We start from the raw sequence: 18,975 nt of genomic DNA, 5'->3' as shown, positions 1-18,975 counted from the left end.
CCGTCAGCTGCACCCAGCCGCCCGGTCCCGCACACCCTCCGTCCCCACGGCATGTCCCTGTGGAGCTGTGCCATGGGGCCTCGTGCTCCCACAAGGCACCGTTGCCAACCCAAGTCACTGTGTTGGTTTCAGCTCCCCACTCCATCCTGGGGGCGCTGTGTGTGATGGGGAATTCAACCTTGCGGCTACACCTGCAGTTTGAGAAAAGCATTGAAGCAGGTTAGGAATTACAGCCCGGAGGTGGTGTGTCTCCCAGATCATCTGTAGAGGAAAAGAAAAGGCAACACAATCAAGATGGAAGGGATAAAATTGGGGGAAAATGGAGTTCTGTAGTGATGGAGGTGAGCATCTCCCGTGAGAAAAGAGGTAAGAAAGCTGGAAAAAAGCCAAGTCGTGGTTTTGGAGACATGAGGAAAGTTGTTCTGGGGATGGATGTTCACTAGACCATCACAGCTATGCAAAACCTGAAAAGCCACGGTCTGGAAACGGGGCTTTGGGGACAACTGGGATACAAATGGACTGTTAGGCTGCTTCTCAGGCCGCATGGAGACACGTACTTCGTTGCTTAGCATTCAGTTCTGTTTGTCAGCTCCAGAAAGCCGTTTTCCCACAGCTTGTCTCAGGACCGTGGGGTGCAGGAGCAAACTGGGGCTGTTGACTTTCAGACTACTCAATCATCCTGCAAATTACAGCCAGCCCAGAAAAAAAAACACAGCTCTGTATGTTTCCTTATTTAGGTAGAAGTGTTGGGAAAACAGCACGAGATTTTATTTCTGATAAACTAGGAGCTGTTTCAGGATTATTAATTATTTTCGCTGTATCAATGTTTTCCATTTATTCCTCCGCTGCTGTATTGGGAATGAGATGGATGAAGTCTACAGCATGGTTTCAGACTGTCTTTCAGGCACGCCCAAGCCCCTGCAAAAACATAATAATTGTGCAGACATTTTGGAGTCAGTAGGGGTTGTTTTCTGGTTATTTTAGCCTGGGGTATGGAAGCTGTGGGCTCCATTCCCTGCCCCACGTAATCCCTTTGCAACATCACTTGGAGTCGGACTCTTAAAAGGCTTCTCAAGGCCTAAAGACAGAGGCTTAAGGGGGATCTGAAGGTGTTTAGGCACCTGGGTGCTTTTGGAAAATCTTGTTTATCATCTCTATAATCCTCCATCTCCCAGAACTTCCCAGTGGTGAAATGCTGCAGGAGGCATTTTGCTGCTTTACAGGTATATTGGAAGGAGGAATGCCCACAGCCTGGAAGATGTTGGAGCTCATAAAGGCACACGTGGGATTTTTTAGTAAGGAAGTGAGGATGGAAGAAGTGGATGCATCAGGGGATTTTTTTCTCCTGTATCCAACCTGAGCTGGATGCTTGGTGCTGGGCTTGGGGTGGAAGAATGTCCCTTCTTCCAGGCCAGAGCTGATTCAAGCCCAGAGCTCACCCATGTCTCTGAGCATGCTATGATGACAAAGCCACCGTGCACCTGGGCACTAAACCTCGATCTCAGTGCATGACCCACAAAAACAAGACAACGAGCAGGAGCTCCTCAGTCGGGTCCATCTAACCCGACGGGAAACCTGTGATGGGCAGGCGTCCCACAGCTGAGCCAGAACTGAGGCTGCTTTGGATTTCAGTCTGAACGGGAACAGAAGGTCATGTAAATAGTTTTGGGGACGGATATTAGATGGTGATGTCCTTGAGACAAAGACCTTGAGTCTTTTGTGGTGAAATAGTGAGGAAATGTTACAGAGAGGTGTTTTACACATCTCGCCTTGAGATGTAGTGTGTGGTTGAGCTTATTCTAGTGCAAGTTGGAGTGATTTGCTCAGAATCAATGGCATGAATATGACCATGTAGGTCAAGTCCTTAAGGTTTGCCTCAGTCAACACTGTCTTTGAAGTCAATGAGGCTGAAGTTATTGCCTGATAGGAGGAGCAGTCCATCTGGGATTTCTCAGATGAATGAACTTTAATAATAAAAATGATGAAATAAATATGTAAAATATAAAAATGGTATTGTCAGCTGCTTTGTTTGTTTCTGATTCAGGGGTTTAGATGTTTAGTCTTGAATGTTTTTCACATTGATTTTGTATATCAAGATTTAATGCTGTCAGGAACCGCTCAGTAAAAACATCTAGTAATAATAAGAATAACAGAGGGTGTGATTTCATAATCCTAACAAAATGGATAAAATGGATGTTCAAACTACTTGGCTTGAGTTTCAGGCTTCTCCTGGTGCCCATCCCATTGAATTAGTATTGAGACAGTTTCATCTTCAAGGAAACCTTCATGTTGGAGCGTATAAAATAAGAGGTCTAATAAACAATAACATCAACAGTAACAGTGTTTCTTTCCAGATATACAAGTATAGCTATTGAAGCAGCTTTTTTTCTTGCCATTTGTTTAGTCTATTTGGTGAATTCTGCCAGGTTGATTTTTATCCTGTGCGGAGAGTAATTTGCTGTAAGAGCGGATGCACCAGCTGAGTCCCCTTTGAAAACAAATAATAAATAATTGTAACAGTTAATCTAAGGAACAGACATCTCCACAGTTTATTTTCCAGTTTGTTTAGTTCAGTTCACTCTCTTTCTGGCACGATTTGCATCCAAGCTGAGAGGTCAAAATGCCAGAGCTGGGGTGGGATCTCACCCACCCAAATAATAGAAACAGAGAATCATAGAATAGTTTGTGTTACAAAGCACCTTCAAAGGTCATCCAGTGCCACCCCTGCCATGAGCAGGGACATCTTCACCAGCTCAGGTTGCTCAGAGCCCCGTCCAGCCTGGCCTGGGATGTCTCCAGGGATGGTTCATCCACCACTTCTCTGGGCAACCTGGGCCACTGTTTTACCACCCTCAGTGTCAAAAATTTCTTCCTCATGTCCAGCCTGAATCTCCCTTCCTGTAGTTTAAAACCATTACCCCTTGTCTTGCCATATCACACCCTTCTAAAAAGTATGTCCCCATCTTTCTCATAGTCCCCTTTTAAGTACAGAAAGGCCGCAATAAGGTCTCTCCGGAACCTCTTCTTCTCTAGGTGGAACACCTCAACTCTCTCAGCCTGTTTAAGTATAATTGTCCCCTGCACGCCCCAGCTGTAAGGAGCCCAATCTCTCCTTCGATGCCTCCAGGGTGAGTTCCCACAGCCGGGGGTCTCCTTGCCCTGGGAAGAGGGGTGATTTGGCAAGGACGGGTTCCGGGGTGCATGGGGGGGTTGTGGGTCTCCAGAGCTTATGGGGGCTACGTGGGCTCCAGGGGGTGGATCGGGGGATGCTCTGGGGCACTGCAGGGGACAGGGTCGGTTGCGAGGGGCAGAAGGGGTGGCGGTGGGTTGCTCCGGGGGTTCATCGCCGTGGGGCTAAAGGGGGCAGAAGGGCTACGGGACGGGTCCTTCCACTCCAAGGCGCACACGGAGCCCCGCGGGCCGCCCGTCCTCCCCTCCGCCGCCCCCGCAAAGGGTTAAGGGGAGCGGCGGCGCGGAGCGAGGAGGGCGGGGGCTCCCGGGGATTGGTGCGAAGTTTGGAGCGGGGCGGCACCGCACCGCCCTCCGCGGCGGCTCTGCCCCCACCGCCACAAAGCCCTGCAGGGAAAGTTGCTTTATCGCTTGTTTCTCTCGCCCCGGCTCTCCCCCCCCCCGCCCCCCCTTCCCCTCCCTTTCCCCAGCCCCTTTCCCCTCCTCCCCTCGCTCCTTAAACGGGATTCCGGCTGGGCGAGCCGCGGGACGGCATCACCGGGCATCCCGCGGCGGCGGAGCCCCGGCGGATCTGTCAGGTCCCCGCTGTCCCTCCCCGCACACACACACACTCAGCCCGACCCGGAAAGCAGGAAAAATAATTTACAAGGTTCCCCCCCCTCCTTCTTTTACTTTGCTCCTCTCCCGTAGCTCCCTAGTGGAAAAACCGCCCGCAGGGCGAAAAGGGAGGAGTTGGTAAAAAGCCGGTGGTGAAGGGAGAAAGCTGCTCCGTGGGGAGGGCACCCCCAAAGCAGCGGGCAGCCCCCACCCGCCCCGGGGCGGGGGGGGAGATGAGGTAGAGGCCGGCGGCGGAGCGCCCCGCCGGGCGCCGTGGCCGCGGAGGGCATGAGGCGGCGAGCGGCGAGGATGGGCGCCAGCGCACGGTGCTAGAGCCCCGGCAGCAGCCGAGGTAAGTGCCCCCCACACCACCCTCCCCGGCCGGGAGAACCCCCGCCTGGGTTAGCGCTGGGTCGGGGAGACACTAAGGCACAGCTGGGAGCAGGCGCGGTAGCCCCGAAGCGGGGGGCAGCACCAGGTGGCATCGCGCCGGGTGTCCCCCCCGCCCCAGACCTTCGTCCTCCCTTCCCCGACCCCAGTTCCCGGCAGCGAATCTCCCCGTTACCGGCTGCGCTGCGCTCCGGGTCCTGCCCCGGGGGGAGCCCCCTCCGCCCGCCGGCCCCACCGGCCGCCCCCCGCCCCCTCTCTCCTTCCCTCCCTCCCTCCGAACCAGCTCCCCGCTGCAAATTGGGAAACTAATGGCAAGGCGTCCGTATTTACTTTGCTGGATGCTGCGCACGGGTTGTTGTGTGTCCTGGGGGCACGGAGTGTTTAAATCGGGGAGTTTACAAGGGTGAGGAATTCAGACAGTGTTTAGAGAGTGAGAGTTTTAGGAGGAGAACAGGGTGTAATTAATGTAAACCTGATCTACCCCCGGGTTTGTGTATCACAGCGAAGGCATCTTCAAGAATCTGGATAATTAAGTGTGGTTTTGCTTCGGGACGCACCTCTGGAGCACACGGAAACAAGTGGGGCTTTGGGGGGAAAGAGGAAAGGAAAAATCAGTGCTGTTCAGAGAAGGTGCAGAGTGGAGGAAGGCGCGTACCCAGGGCAGAGCCTGTCCGAGGGGCACTGGAGCAGCAACACAAAGTTTTCTGGGCTGCTTGATGGGAGAGGTAACATTCCTCCTCCCCCTTCCCCAAGTTCTTCCACAAATTGTTAACCTGAAATCTTGTTTTATGGCCACTTGCTAGTGTTTTGTTTGCCTTCCAGACTGGTTCTGTACAGGATACCAAAGAATTATGCATTAACTGTAAACTTAGAGGAGCTTACTGGCCTCAGTGGGTTCTTGATTTATATCAGGCTAAAACAGAGAGGAGGGCAAAGTTTTACTTGCTGAGCGCCAAGAAATGAATTGCAAGTACATTGCTCTTTCATTTTCTCTTACTGCTCTTGCATCTTTGCGATAGGTTTTAAAAGTCTGCAAAGTTGTGGGTTGTTTGAGTTTCTTCCCCCAGCAATTATTTTGCTCTCGTTTTCCCTGCCTCCAGGTCTGAGAGGACGGCAGCCTGTACGATACAGAGGGATCTGTTTTTCAAAATGGAATTGCAGCTCGCGCTCCTTCTCGCCGGGATAATCGCGTTTTCGGACTCGGCGAGAGGTAAGGAGACTCGCGACTCGCGCCCGTCCCTCCGCTCCGCGGTGCCCTCGGAGGGACCCCCAAAGGGAGTTGCTGTCTGTGCAGACTCGTCCCATGCACGAGCTTATCTGCGCAGGGGTGCAGGCTCGTGCCCACGTGTTGTACCTCCTTTACCTGCGTGTTTTGGGGCCGTCGCTTTGGATGGAGAGCGGTTGCTCTGGGTTTGCTGCAGTCTCATAGGCGCAGGTGAACTTCCAGGGGCTTTTCTCGTGCGTGTGTAAAAATACACAGGCAACTTTAAAGAAAAGCAACTGCATTCCTCTGTGGATCAGAAATACCTCTCCCCTCCTGTAATCCCTCCAGCCCCTGCCCCTGTATATTCCCACTAGCAAACTAAACAAGCACATCCATTAACTTCCTCGGTGACAGACAAATGACAGTTCCCAACAGCGAGAGCGTATTTTAATGCTGGAGCTGCAGCAGTTGATCAGATTTCAATAAACAGGTTACCCTACCAGAGACAAATTGAAATACATTGACCTGGGAGTGACACAGGGGGTGGAAAAAGGAGAGTTTTTTTGTGGGAAGGTGCTTTAAGCAAAGCTCCGGGATCAGAGTGGAAGGAGTGGTGGCTTTTCCTCTGCTCCCGCCTGTGTCATACCTTGGTGGGTGCTGTCTCTGGAAAGCCTGAATGGGAAACCATATTTCCAGCCCCCCCAGCTCCGCTCACGCAGGAGGGGTCGCGTTGTCCCAGGAGAATGGCTTTAGGATGCAGATTGCTCCAGCTGCAGTTGCCAACAGTGTCGGAGTTGCGTGAATTGTTGAAAGACCTTTAAATCGCCCAGTGCCATGGAGTCACGACTTAAAAGGTTTAAACTTGCCCTTTGCTTGGGCCCTAACTTGCCAAAAATAAACCTTGAGGGGTGAGAGTGGGAAAAGAGAGGGGGAGCGTTACTCTAAAAACCCAAGGTTTCGTTACTACGTTGCTTTTTAATTTCTGTTCCTTCTTGGCATTGGCTCCCAAGCAAATATTTTATGGAGGCAAAAGCGCTATAAAATGATTCGGCTGGAAGCTGAATGAAAAAGAAAACAGTATATAGGCTGTAAGTCCTGCAAGTCTGAATTCCAGGCAAGGTTTACAATGGAGACTCAGTTTAAGTTGTAGGCAATGGGCAGCAGTGTATGGATTAAGATGACCTCATGGATGTATATTATTGCAATGGACCTGAGATGTTGGTGGAGTTCCGGAAAAGATCTGAAGTGGGCAGGAGAAGACAAAAAGATTTTTGTCTCTGTTGTGAGCCGAGTATCGGCTGCTTCACTGGCTTGACCCTGTTTAAATTTGGTTTGCACTTGTCTTGCTCATACATTTTTATTGCCCCTGGAAAAAGAAGTGCTGTGGGCTGTTGTTGTGTGAAGAAGTGATAGAAAATTAACAGTGGCGATTTCAGGATATAATAGTTTTTCTATGGATAAATGTAACTTTGATAGGGTCATATTGGTAACTGGGTTATTTGAACTCTTCTCAGAGCTGGAAAAATCCATCCTGCAAGTGGATGTAGAGATGGTCCTGGTTATTTATAATGATGTAGAAATAGAACTTAAAAAACAGGGCGAAACCCATGTAAAATGTCATTCATTCATGTGCTGATATCAAGAGAGGGAAAGTGGAGAAGTAAAAGGTGTAAAGAAGTAAAAGGACAAAATCCTAACATTTAAATCTTGCTTTGCACCTCTTGGGGTTGAGAGTATTCTTGATAGTGAAGGACATAGATGAAAGATCAAACTTGTAAAGTGAGCAGAGGTGAGACGCTCTGTAGCGCTTTGCAACCTTGTTTTGCCCTGTCATATATGCCAAATTATTAGATGTTTACGTTGGGATAATTTCAAATTCTTGGAAAAATGTGCCCGGTCGTTCACATGCCTGCAGATTTTTTCCGAGTGCATCACACGATGGGTTTGGGCGCTGGAAGTGTATAAATGTTACCTGTCCCAGTTGCTCGGGCTTTACAGACAGTCCTTCGGCCAAAGCTCAGCCTGAGGTCGCGAGGCTTTTCTCCAGAGGAAAACGGGCTCTTTGTTCTGGCCAAACCAACACCTTGTATCTGTATGTTGACTGCAAATTAGACGTGTGTGGCCCAAAGTTTGCCAACACCTCCTAATCTGAGGTGTCAGAAGTTAAATAGGTGCTCGCCGGCTTGTGATCAAGTGAAGAAGGTGGCTGAGGAGGCTCAATGTGAAAGTACTGGTTCTTCTCTTTGGCTCATATTAGGCAAAAGTAGCTTATTCTGGAATTAGGAGGTTAATTTGGAGCCGGGTGATTGCCTGCCCTGTGTTTGGGGAAGGGCTGTGCCATAGTACATTTGCTCAAGGGGGCAGAGTTAAGTTGCCCACGCGCTCCGGCCTCGATATTTCCTGACAGTTGAGTGCTCAGCTGCAATCTTGCATTAAATGTTACCTTGTATTATTTTTACATCTTTATTTAGGTGATGCCTTTTAAGGCGACGGGCCCCATTAGGTTGACTGATTGGGCTAACGCAGCCCTTCTTGTGACCCGATGTGTCACATTGCCCATGTACAAAACACTGCGAAAAAGGGGATATCTTGGGAAACCAAGAGAAACTCTTGATAAAGAGTCAATACATTCAAAGTATCCATGCAAAGTAGAGAGTAGGTCTGATTTTAGAGGCCCAGGTGCAGAACTCGCTGTGTCTGGAGGGATGAAGGATGAGGTAGCTCTGGCTAAGTTTGAACCAATGCTTTTGGGGCCGAAATTTAAAGTCTTTGGCTAAGCGCTTGTCTACACCTGCAAATACACTGGAATAACCCTTCCAAAAAGCTGAACCTGGAATAACTCCCCCAGTGACCAATCTTATTCTGGGCTAAGGATCTCCAGGAGGGAGCCTGTACCAAAAAAGTCTTCCTCGGGAGCTATTTTGATAAATATCCAAGTCCCTTCTTTCCCTTGTGGGTGAACACAAGAACTTCTGTGTGTACAAAATCCACTTTTTTTGAGAACAAAACCTGCGTGTTGTGGTTTTCTAAGAGGTTTTACGCCATCGGCTGATGGCCAAGGTGTAGGGTGGCAGCTTCAGCCCCATCACCAGCTGCACGGGACAGTGTCAGCCCTAAACCTGGGGTAATAATGCAGGCCTGGTGGCTCGTCCTTCATGTCACCCCACTCCTCTTCTCTCCAAGCAGCCCTATACAGGGCATAAAAGTCCTCAGTGTCCTGCTCTGGCCCTCCTCCGCGGGGACGAATGCCATCTTGGGTCACTAACCTTTAGTGACGATGTCCTGCAGCAATGTAGCTCCTACCACTCCACACCTCCGGTCGGATACAGGTAATACAATCTGATATTTTCCTGCCTGTGTTGTCTCAGTGACACACAACGCAATATTTGTTCCAAATCTGTCAAGTTGCCATCTTATTCGCCTTGGTGACCGTATATGGTCACGTTGGGATGTGCTTGGCTTGGCCCCGTGGCTTAAATGAGATTTCGTATGGTATGTTTAGAAGTTTTTGGTAAGAGCAGTAACAACCCTTCTTTTAGCGAGTAAACTGATATTCTGCTGGAAACTAATTAGTTTGGATGTTGATTTCATTTTCGGTGTATTGCGTAGGGAGGGGAAGAACGGGACCTTAATTGCTTTCTGCTCTGGCACTTCTCTGAGCAACACTTGGCTTGCAAGCCTGGTTGGTGCCTGCATTAGAGGGAATTTGCTGTTGGGGCTGCCTCAAAATTCAGTGTTTTCGTGTGGAAATAACGTTATGTGCCATTTTTGTTTTTCTGAATATTGGAGAAATGGGAATAGGACCCTAGAAGATTTTCTTTTCATTTTCTTGTGAGATGAATTCTTAATTCTGGTGAACGTATTTACCGTTCTCTAACTCTGGAGTTTATAAGAGTGAACGGCAGTAAACGTGTAAAAGATAAATACTGATAATATAAGAGAGATGGTTGTTGGCTTCTGTTTTACTCCTTTATTCCTGTTGAATGGTTGTTAGCCGATTTAATGATTAGGTAATTCCTCACTTGTGAAAGAGAAGCAAGTTCAGATCTAACAGTCCGATTCAAATTTTATGTAAGTCGCTGCACATCTTCTGGTTAAGTTTGGGGCATTTTCGGATCGTGCCCTTGGGGAACTTGCTCATGAATAATCTGCCAGCATGACTTGTACCTAAAGTCAACATGACGATCTAAGAAAATCCTGGTTATTTTCTTTAAACCCTGGTTCCTCCCTTCTTCTGAGGCTGTCGGCTGCTTTATATTGCGGCTGAGTTTAAACATAAAATACAGTGTGCGTCATACTGGAAAATTAGGGTTGATTTTATTTTTTTTTTATTAGGAATATTACAAAACTCAGCAAATTGCTCCAATACATTTAGATTTTCCTTTAAGTTTTTATAACTTTGTTTTCCAAGTCCTTCTATTTCTTTGACCTTCATTAAGAGACGCAAGCAGCAAATTAAAAGACGTCTTTTCTGTGATGAACTTGTACACAGCAAAGGCTGGATTCCAAAGTCTGACTTTTAGCCACAGAAGAAGCTTTCATGTGCCATGAGGTGGTGCTTGAGAAATTACAGGATTCTTTTTTTTTCCAGGAAAAAAAAAAAGAAAAAGTCATTCAAAATCAAAACGTGAACAAGCAAAAGTGACACTTGCTAGCAAATAGGAACCTGCATTTCAAGGTTTGGAACGATTGGTATTAATTTATTACCTAAGGATGAAGTTTGTCATCTGGCCTGAATTGGCTTGATAGAGCTGATCTTCTCCGATGACCCATTTGATAATTCCTTTTCGAGCGGCTGTCTCACCACGAGCGATGCCGCTACATCTGGGTGCAGAATACTTGTTATTGGAATAGCGTGAATGCGGGAGAGATGGTCAGTGTCTGGGTGTGCTTTTTTGGGTTAATTATTGGAAGACATAAACATTTCCACCAAGAGGAGAAAGTAATAATGCAGAGGTCCTCTTGTGCCTGGTTTGAATTTAAAACAAACAAAGAAACCCCAAAACAAACAAAGAAACCCCAAAACAAACAAAGAAACCCCAAAACAAACAAAGAAACCCCAAAACAAACAAAAAGCCCCCAAACAAACACAAAACTGACAACAACCTTTAGCCATAGCTTTATTTATTCAGCAAGAGTAGAACCAATGTAGGTTTCTGATTTTTCCTAAGATGCGAAACTTCTACTCGTGTCTGCACTGACTTGTAAACTCACACTGTTCAAAGGGTCCGTGCAAATGTGTTACGTTTGGAGGTGGTGGAAATGATCCTTTCTCCCTTTCCTTTCATTAACCTGCTCATTTTGTCTTGTTTCAAAGAGTTTGTCTTTCACCTGACCTCTTCCTGTGTTTTCTGGTGGGCTGCTCAAGCTGAAATTAATTTGATCTTGTTTTGAACATTTAATTTGGATTTCTATTCCTTTTCTTGCTCTCAATAATCAATCTTGACTTGGAGCTTTCTCTAATAATAATAATGCCTCCATAGGTATTTAGCTGTGTCGACCTGTTCTAATCCTTTGCATCAAGTTGAAACATTTTTGGTCATATAAGGGACTTTTTTTTTTTTTTTAAGAGTAGAGCCAGTGTGAGTGTAGATGTTGCAAAGACCGCTGACTGTTGAAAGCCTGCTGAGTCTGGTTCTCATTCATAGCAGCATTGGTGCTAAGGTAAAAGAAAATATTTCAAAAAGTAAGTTTGAATAATCTGATCCTGCAGCCCTGATGTCGTATGAAATACGCAGATGCAGCCCATGCCAGTTTTAACAGGTTGGAACCTGTGAGTGTTGGTGCTGTGACTCCTACTCACTCCCACCTGCTTTGGATCCATCCCTGAAGGGTGACTTGCACAGGTTGGGATATTGATCTCTTTACGGATTTCTCACAGAATCATAGAATAGTTTGGGTTGGACAGGACTGTCAAAGCTCATCCAGTGCCACCCCTGCCATGAGCAGGGACATCTTCACCAGATCAGGTTGCTCAGAGCCCCATCCAGCCTGGCCTGGGATGTCTCCAGGGATGGTTCATCCACCACCTCTCTGGACAACCTGGGCCGCAGTTTCACCACCTTCAGTGTAAAAAATGTCTTGCTCATGTCCAGCCTGAATCTCCCTTTCTTTAGTTTAAAACCATCACCCCTTCTCCTGTTGTAACCGGCCCTTCTGAAAAATCTGTCCCCATCTTTCATATAGGCGCTTTTCAAGTATGACAGCAGAACAGATGTGAGCTAAACGTGGTATTTTGGATCCTGCCCTTCACTTGCTTGACTGGACCCCTTGGACTCAATACTTTTATTCTAGAAACACGTTGCTTCTGGCCATTGTGAGCTCTGGCTGGTGGCTGTTGGGGCTGAAAGCAACTTGGTTATTAATTGTTTTTAACTTTGGATGCTGCAAAGGGGTTATCCCCAAGGAAATGCTGCCATTCTGCGGACAGTGCTGCTCTCTGTGAAGGGGCTAAAGGCTGGCCTGAGTGTTATTTAACAAGTTAATATATGCCCTTTGCTGCTAAATCTATTAACATCTCAGATTTTTTTCCCCCCTTCTGAGTCAAATAAACATGGGCTGCGTGGAGTTTGGGTGGCTGCCCCGATCACACAGTCTGCCCATTGTATCGCAGCAGAAATACAGTATCCAGCAGTGCTGCGAATAACCTAACATTTTGATTTCATCCCAACCAGTCCAGTTCTATCAGGAAGAAATTCAGCCAGTAACTCCGGGCTGCTGCTTCCATTAAGTGTTCAAACTTAATTTTGAGCTACACTAAGGGAAGAAAAGTGTAAATTCGGAACAGAGACTTCTCAGAGCAGGTTGATGTTTCTCAGGACTGCTGCATCTCTATTCTCAGCTTCTATGAGTGGCTTCTATCTTGATGGGACCCAAAATCATTTCTCTTTATGTCTGGTAAATTTATTTCATGAAAGATTTACAGAATCTTGAGTGTCCTGTCAAGCGATTGAGAAGTGAGTAATACAAGAGGTGTCATACCCTAGATGCCACTTGGGGGGTGTTGACTTTGGTGGGTATTTTAGGAGCTGTCTGCACATGTTAGATAAAAACACAGGAACAGCAGACAAATGCAGAAATGCAAACTTAAAAATTTCTATTGCACATATTAAAAAGAATTCGTATTCTCTTTGCTGGGTTTGCTTGCACACGCTCAGTGAACTGATGACTGTAGGAGTTTGGTACTGGTGTTGTGCAGACTCTCTGTGGCAGTTTGGGGCTTGTGAGTTCTGCCGTGCACAAGATATATGGGAGAGGAAAAAGCTGGAGGAGGATATGAAAGGAAATCGAATCATTTTAGCCAACATCCAAGAGAAATTTAGGCCGGATTAGTTTATGGTTGCTCTTGCGTTCCGGTGCAGCCAAGCTTTGGGAGAGGGTCTTGAGTGGGGAGTGTGTGTGCTGCGAAAAGGATGTTGGGCTGCAGCTTTTTCAAATCTGTCCTGTATTTCTCTTTTCACCTCATCATTAGTTATAGATATGATGCTTAATAGGCTTTTGACCAACCCGTGACTCTGAGCAGGAGCACCCTATTGTAAAAGGGGGGGGGTTCATTGTGGTAGATGGTATTTTAGTATTGCCTTGTATGCATTTAAACTTTACTTTTTCTAGACAGAAGTGGGTGCGGTGAGGTCAAATCAACCCCAAAGGAGGGAGAAGGGACAGTTACTCAGCTCCACCAGCCTTCCAAAGCTCATCAAGCCAAACTACTGGATTTAGGCTGTGACAGATGCTGGAACACTGTGACCTGGTTAATTTCCCACCTTTTTCTTCTTGACTGTTGGAGCAATTGAGGAAGCTATTTTTCGTAGTGGTTATTCTTACCGAAACAGATCTGTTAACACTGGTTAAGCAATGACAAGTGTCAGACGAGTTACAGGTGTATGAACTGCATGTCAAGGATGGGTGGGTTAATGAATAACAGGATAAACCTCTGCACATTGTTGGATATCTCCCCAGGGACACTGCAGGCTCTCTGCGGAAGGAAGAATGCTGGTTTGGCGTCCATCAGTCGATGTAAAACTGGTACCTAAAGCTTCTTCAGAGTATGGATACCCTTCTGAGAGAGGATGCTATGAGCCATATCGCTTGCCTTCTGGGTGGAGCAAAATCTTTCCCATTCTTCTTCACATTAACACAACATTTTGGTGGCAATCACAGTGTCTCTTTAGCCACACAAGTAATAGTATTATAGGAAGTGTTCATTGTATTTTTGAGCAACTTAAAGTCAGAAACTAGGAGAAGAGTTGCCAGCTCCACCAGCATATGGAGATCAGACTCTGTGCTTGATAATTTGTTTCATATTTTAATATTCAGGATCAGATATTGCTTTCCAGTACAAAGGTGAGAGTCCCTTTAGGTTCAGTGAGTTGTGGCTGAGTAGCAGTGAGTAGGATTTAAATTTATAATCCTACCAAAAAGCAGAAACAGGGGCCTTGTAAGACCAGGCTGTGTTTCAGTTCTGTACAGCGTGGCACCAAGACACGGGAGGGTTCATCATGATCTGCGATAGTTAATATAAAACTAGATTAACAGATCCGAGCTGATGAGTATCTTTCCTCCTCCTGGTATTCACAACCAATCAGAAATGCAGTATTGCCGGGGTTAATTTTGCTAAGGGCTAATCAGAGTCGAGCTTTCACCTTAATCATGGCCAGGGACAGGAGTTTACTTTTCCTTGACAGGTTTGATTGACAAGGAATCATAAACCTATTAGGGAGATATTTGCATATGCAGGGGAACTGGCTTTGGACAGTTGATTTCTAATTGCTGGATTTGTTATCTGAGAATGTTTGCCACTGCTCTCAGTACACATCTATTTTTTCTGTGAGACAAAGAGACACAAAGAAGTGGCAGAGGCTGCTCGGAGCATTTTGCTCAGGAGATGGAGAAATCATAAGGTAGGGATGGGTCAGTGTTTTATCTAGAGCAGAGCAAGGCCCTGCTTGTATCAGGGAAAGCAAAATGCTTTCCCTGATTCCCTGCTTGCTCAAACGGGGCTAGACCAGACGATTTGGAGGATTCCAAGTAGTATTTTGTGATAGTGACATATACAGGATAATTCCTGTGACTGGAAGTTCATACCAGACTAGTCCTTTGCAACTGGTAATGTAGCCACAGGATATTGAATTCAAAGTTCAATTCAGGGCTCTTCTCGCCGTGACTACTCCAGTTGGAAGGAGGATTGTAGATTCACAGGGATGAGAATCTGTCACTTTTCCCCATGTTTTACCACTAGTCCCAAGGAACAAAACAGCAAGGTGCTACTCAAAAGTAGTCAGAGCAATAGACTTGTTTATTTATAATAATTATTACTGTTTATTGAGAGTTTCCAGTGAAGAAAAAAAAAAATATAGAAAGGAGACCTCAAAAGTGTTTCTCAGCATAGGCAGTGTTCCTCTTCCAGATAGTGTCAGGAGGAAAAGCTTGGCTTTCTGAAGACCACAGACTAGCTAAGTGGAGTTTGAGGCTTATTTTTCTTTTATCTTAGAAAATCCAATAAATCCAGTAAATTCTTTCAGTGTGGTCTTCCAAGAGTTTTTCAACTTCATCTGACTCACAGATTATTTGAGTGCCATTATAGACTAGGGGTCAAGCAAGTTAATTCCCCGAGCAGTATGCTGCCCTGTTCTCAAACTGTGCTAATCAGGGTTTTGAGTCAAAGCATGGTAGTTTGCTTAGTGGAAATTATTTTCCTGTTAGAAAATTACAAATAGGCTCTGACTATCCGTATTGGTTTTGGTCACCGGAGCGCTCGCATCACATGAGGAGCAAAGCCCCCAGGGATGTATGTGCTGTGGATCGGGTTCATTTTGTAGCCCCCTGGATTGAGCTCATGAAAATAGGCTGAAACCTTAGAAAAGAAATAAATTGTTACGGTCACATTTATACCCCCAGCAGGATGGAGGGAGGGCTGCGTGGAGCCCATCCGAGTGGTAACATGAATGTCCTTTCCCAAAGGAGACATTTAGTGGTTACCTCTCCCCCTCACCTTTTTGTAATTGACTCTTGTTTACTTTTTCCTCCTCCTTTCCTGAAGTTTATTACCACTGTTTAGGCAGAGGAAATGAATTAACACAATTTACTGTTGTTTTTTTTAAAAAACAAGACACATTCCCTGCATGTACATACACACACGCTCCCCCGTCACCCTCCCGGCGCTGTGCAGAGAACCGTGTTTACAGAGTCTGGGTCCATTTAGGGAGAACAATACCCTGATTATGGAGGGCAGCTTTTTATTCCCAGAAACCAGAAGGAACCATTCACTTCAAGCAGCTACTGTCCCTTGAAGGTACAGGCAGCTGGAGCTGCTGGAAGGGGGGAATAAATCTGCTGTGGACACAAACCAGCAGCGTTGTTCTCTGCAGAAGTTGAATTTTGGGGTGGCAGGGGGAGAAATGTTGTTGGGACAAACCAAGCACCCAGTTTAAGATAAACCAGAGTGCAGAGAGGTGTTGTGGCTTTCAATATAATTTCCAAATAATAGCTGTGAGACTTTGCAAGGAATTATTTGGTGCTCCCTGAGCTGGAGGTTGAGTGGGGCAAAGATGGTAACTGCGGCTCCAAGTGTTTTCAGATGGGCTGCGCTGGGCTGAAAGGTGGTGTTATGTATGAAATGCTGGTTATTTCTAATTGCAGTCATGCACCTGTGCCTGGTAGATAATGCTGGAGCCACATCATATGGAGCATTTGCCTCACGTGATGTTGGGAAAGGTCAAATACGAGATTTCTGTCCTGCTAAGTTGGGTCACTAGCTGCACAAACAGCACCCCCTGCTTCCTCTGCCCAGCTGCAGCCGCTTGGAATGCGGCAGTAAATGCTTCTCAGGTGTGATCTCACAGCAGCTGAAGATGACTGAAGTTGACCTCACCACCATCCTGTCCTTGTCCTGCTCTGCTTCCAGCCTCGTAACTCCCTTGTGCCAGCACGAGAGCTCTTCTGACCTTGTTGTTGGGTGTTGTGGGGGGATAACCTGGGCAGAAGCCGACCTGGAAAAACAGGTGATGAGTTAAAATGTTATAGGAGCATGATCTCAGCTTGTGATATTGGAGTGTGAACAACAGGCAGCAGGTCCTTTTCATTCCCACTTGTGTCAGGAAGGCTCAGTACCTGAGAGGACTGAAAATTCACGTGAACTTTTATAAAATGACTCTTTGGGAATGTAAAATGCAGCAGGGTCCACACTGCAAAATGTAGCATTGCCTGGGGGCAGTGAATGTGAAGACTGGAAAAGTCAGATTTGGATCCTGGGTCCTCCCTCGGTGGATCCCATCAGAAGAAGTGTGTATTACCCTGGTAGGAACTTCTCATCCAGAAGCAGTTTGGGCCATTCTGAACAAGTAGTAGTTATTCCTTATTGACTTTTGCTCTTGGTTCAGCTCAGTCAGAGGGCAGCACATCACTGTCCCTTCTGTATTGGGAGATTCCGGCTTTCGTACTCTACATCATGACTATTCTCCGTCTGTCTGGAGTGCTTTGCAGGAAAATGGGAATCTTACTTCTACTGTCCTCTGCTTTTGGCTTATGAGGGAGAAGGATTGTTTTGGGGAGCTGGGATATGGCAAATTAATGCTGCCAGCACTTGCTGCCGGTTGTGCTCCTGATGGAGCAGCTCCTCCTTGCAGCAGACAAAGACGGGCTAAAATCAGCACTGCTGGTGACCGAGTTCCGTCCAGTCCAAGCACCACGTGCTTTGACTCTGGTACCAAGGTGGAGTTGATATGTCGCTCTGAGAGGGAGCCAGGTTCCCCCCGCAACCTTGGCTTCATCTCCTTGTGGACTCCTGACTACTGACACGGCTTCAGGGGGCTGCAAAAATAAGGCAGAGAAAACTTGTGGAAAATACTTCCCGTGGGTGAAAATATTTTTCCAGGGGAACAGAGCCAGTAGGTTAAACAGGTAGAGCTGCAGGGCGGCATTAACCACGCTTTTAGGGGTTTTCTGGAGGGGGGTGTTTATGTTGGCTTGTGAGGCGCAGCGGGTGAATTCTGGCTGGGGATGATTGACGTGTGTCTAACATGACGAGCCATGACCCTGCACCCCGGAGAAACTGTGGCTTTCACTTGCCTGTTGATCCAGGCTTTTGTAGGGAGGGGAAGACCCTGGTACTTGTCTGGGAACCCATGGGAAGGATGCTGAGGTTACTCTTGTGTTGGAAGGCTAAACTACAGCTTGCTCAGGGAAATCAGAACTTGGTACTAAGTAATTATAATTAACCCATGGTGTCATGGTGTTTTTTTTATTATTATTATTTTTTTTTTCAAATGTCTTTTAAAACCTGTGAGATTTTCCCGGGCCTGGACAAAGCGAGGGGGACAAGCGCTGGTTCCCATGCCAGCTCATGGACCACAAGAAGTTCAACAAGAACAGGGCAACAAGAACGGCTCCAGAGTCCATCCCCATGTGTGTGTCTCCGCAATGGCTTTCTGCTCAGAGTGTGAGGGTGTGCGGTGATCTGTGGAAAAATGTGAATCTTGGCAGCAGTCCCTGATTCAAAATATCTGGGAAACACTGAGCTGGGAGGTTGAAAATGTATCTTTAGGGTTTCTTTCTCCAGAAGGAAAACCAGCATAGAACTTCCACTGAGAGAAGTGTTTGAAAGAAGAAAATGTGCAATGCAGAATTAAAAGGGAACAGCTTAGTTATTTGGCACTGATTGAAATAATAGCAGAGAGGAACAAGCCTGAATGAATTTTAATTGCCTCTTGATTTGGATCTTTTTGTTTGCATACGTACCGGTGCTTTACCTTTTACATCTGTAAGAGTAATGCAGATACTATACTAAATGCAAAACCAACAACCAGCAAACCCAATAACTTGTCTGGGGGGGATGAAAAATGGATCAAAGTAATTGAACAAGCTTTCTAAGTATCCCAGCCTTCAAACCAGTGCAAGGCCTTCATCCTGTGGCATGTGTTGGAGGGTATTTTTCTATGAGACAGATGTTAAGGCAGAGCTGGAGGAGGACTACAATGTCTAAAATATTTAATATTGCTCTGGGTGAGCAGGTCAGCAAGCAAGCAGTGGTTTTGCTTGATACAATGAACACCAGGCAAAGTTGTTATTATAGCTGGTGTGATATTTTAGTATTGGGGTTAGCGCCTGGAAGTCCTGATTGTACCAAGGCCTTATTGTTCTGTTAAGGGGTGTCAAACCCAGAACGAAAGACAGACAGCTACAGTTTTAACTGCAAGGTACTAAAAGCTGTTTGTATAGAGACTTTGTTTTACCCTGACAAAGGCTTCCTCCAAAAACCAGACCCATCGATCAGCTGAGTTTTATTTACCCGCATAAACCTGAGAAAGGTGAGATCCCATATTTGCTTACAGCGTCCCATGTAAAGCAGACATTGCCTTGATAAGGATTTCTTGTTGCTATTAAAATAACAGACCTACATGATCGATAATCTCATGCCCAAACTCTGGTCAAGTGCCCAAGGTGAAAGAGATGCAAAGGTATCGCTTGTTCATGGGCTGAAGGGCCTGTGCCACACACCCGTCATGGTTCGTGTGTGTGTCACAAGCCCAGTGTTGCAGAATAAGTTTAATCAAATTATTATTCTATGGGAAACCTAGGGTCAAGTACATTTCTTGAAT

The 18,975-nt window shown here is 46.5% G+C and overlaps 1 protein-coding gene across 1 annotated transcript in view; it reads left to right on the top strand.

The window, feature by feature from the left end:
* The first annotated feature begins 3,664 nt into the window (after positions 1-3,664).
* The window catches only part of FGFRL1 (fibroblast growth factor receptor like 1), a 181,407-nt gene continuing 166,096 nt past the window's right edge, over positions 3,665-18,975 (top strand). Inside the window, exons 1-2 of the mRNA XM_082052086.1 lie at positions 3,665-4,138; positions 5,277-5,386. Coding sequence (XP_081908212.1) covers positions 5,326-5,386 — 61 coding nt within the window. The 5' untranslated portion in view covers positions 3,665-4,138; positions 5,277-5,325. The remainder of the gene's footprint in view (positions 4,139-5,276; positions 5,387-18,975) is intronic.

This window comes from Streptopelia decaocto (genome assembly GCF_964273445.1).
Source record: "Streptopelia decaocto genome assembly, chromosome: 4".
NCBI classification, from domain to species: Eukaryota; Metazoa; Chordata; class Aves; order Columbiformes; family Columbidae; genus Streptopelia; species Streptopelia decaocto.
Note: the sequence above shows the minus strand (reverse complement) of the source record. Positions and strands in the feature narration are given on the sequence as shown.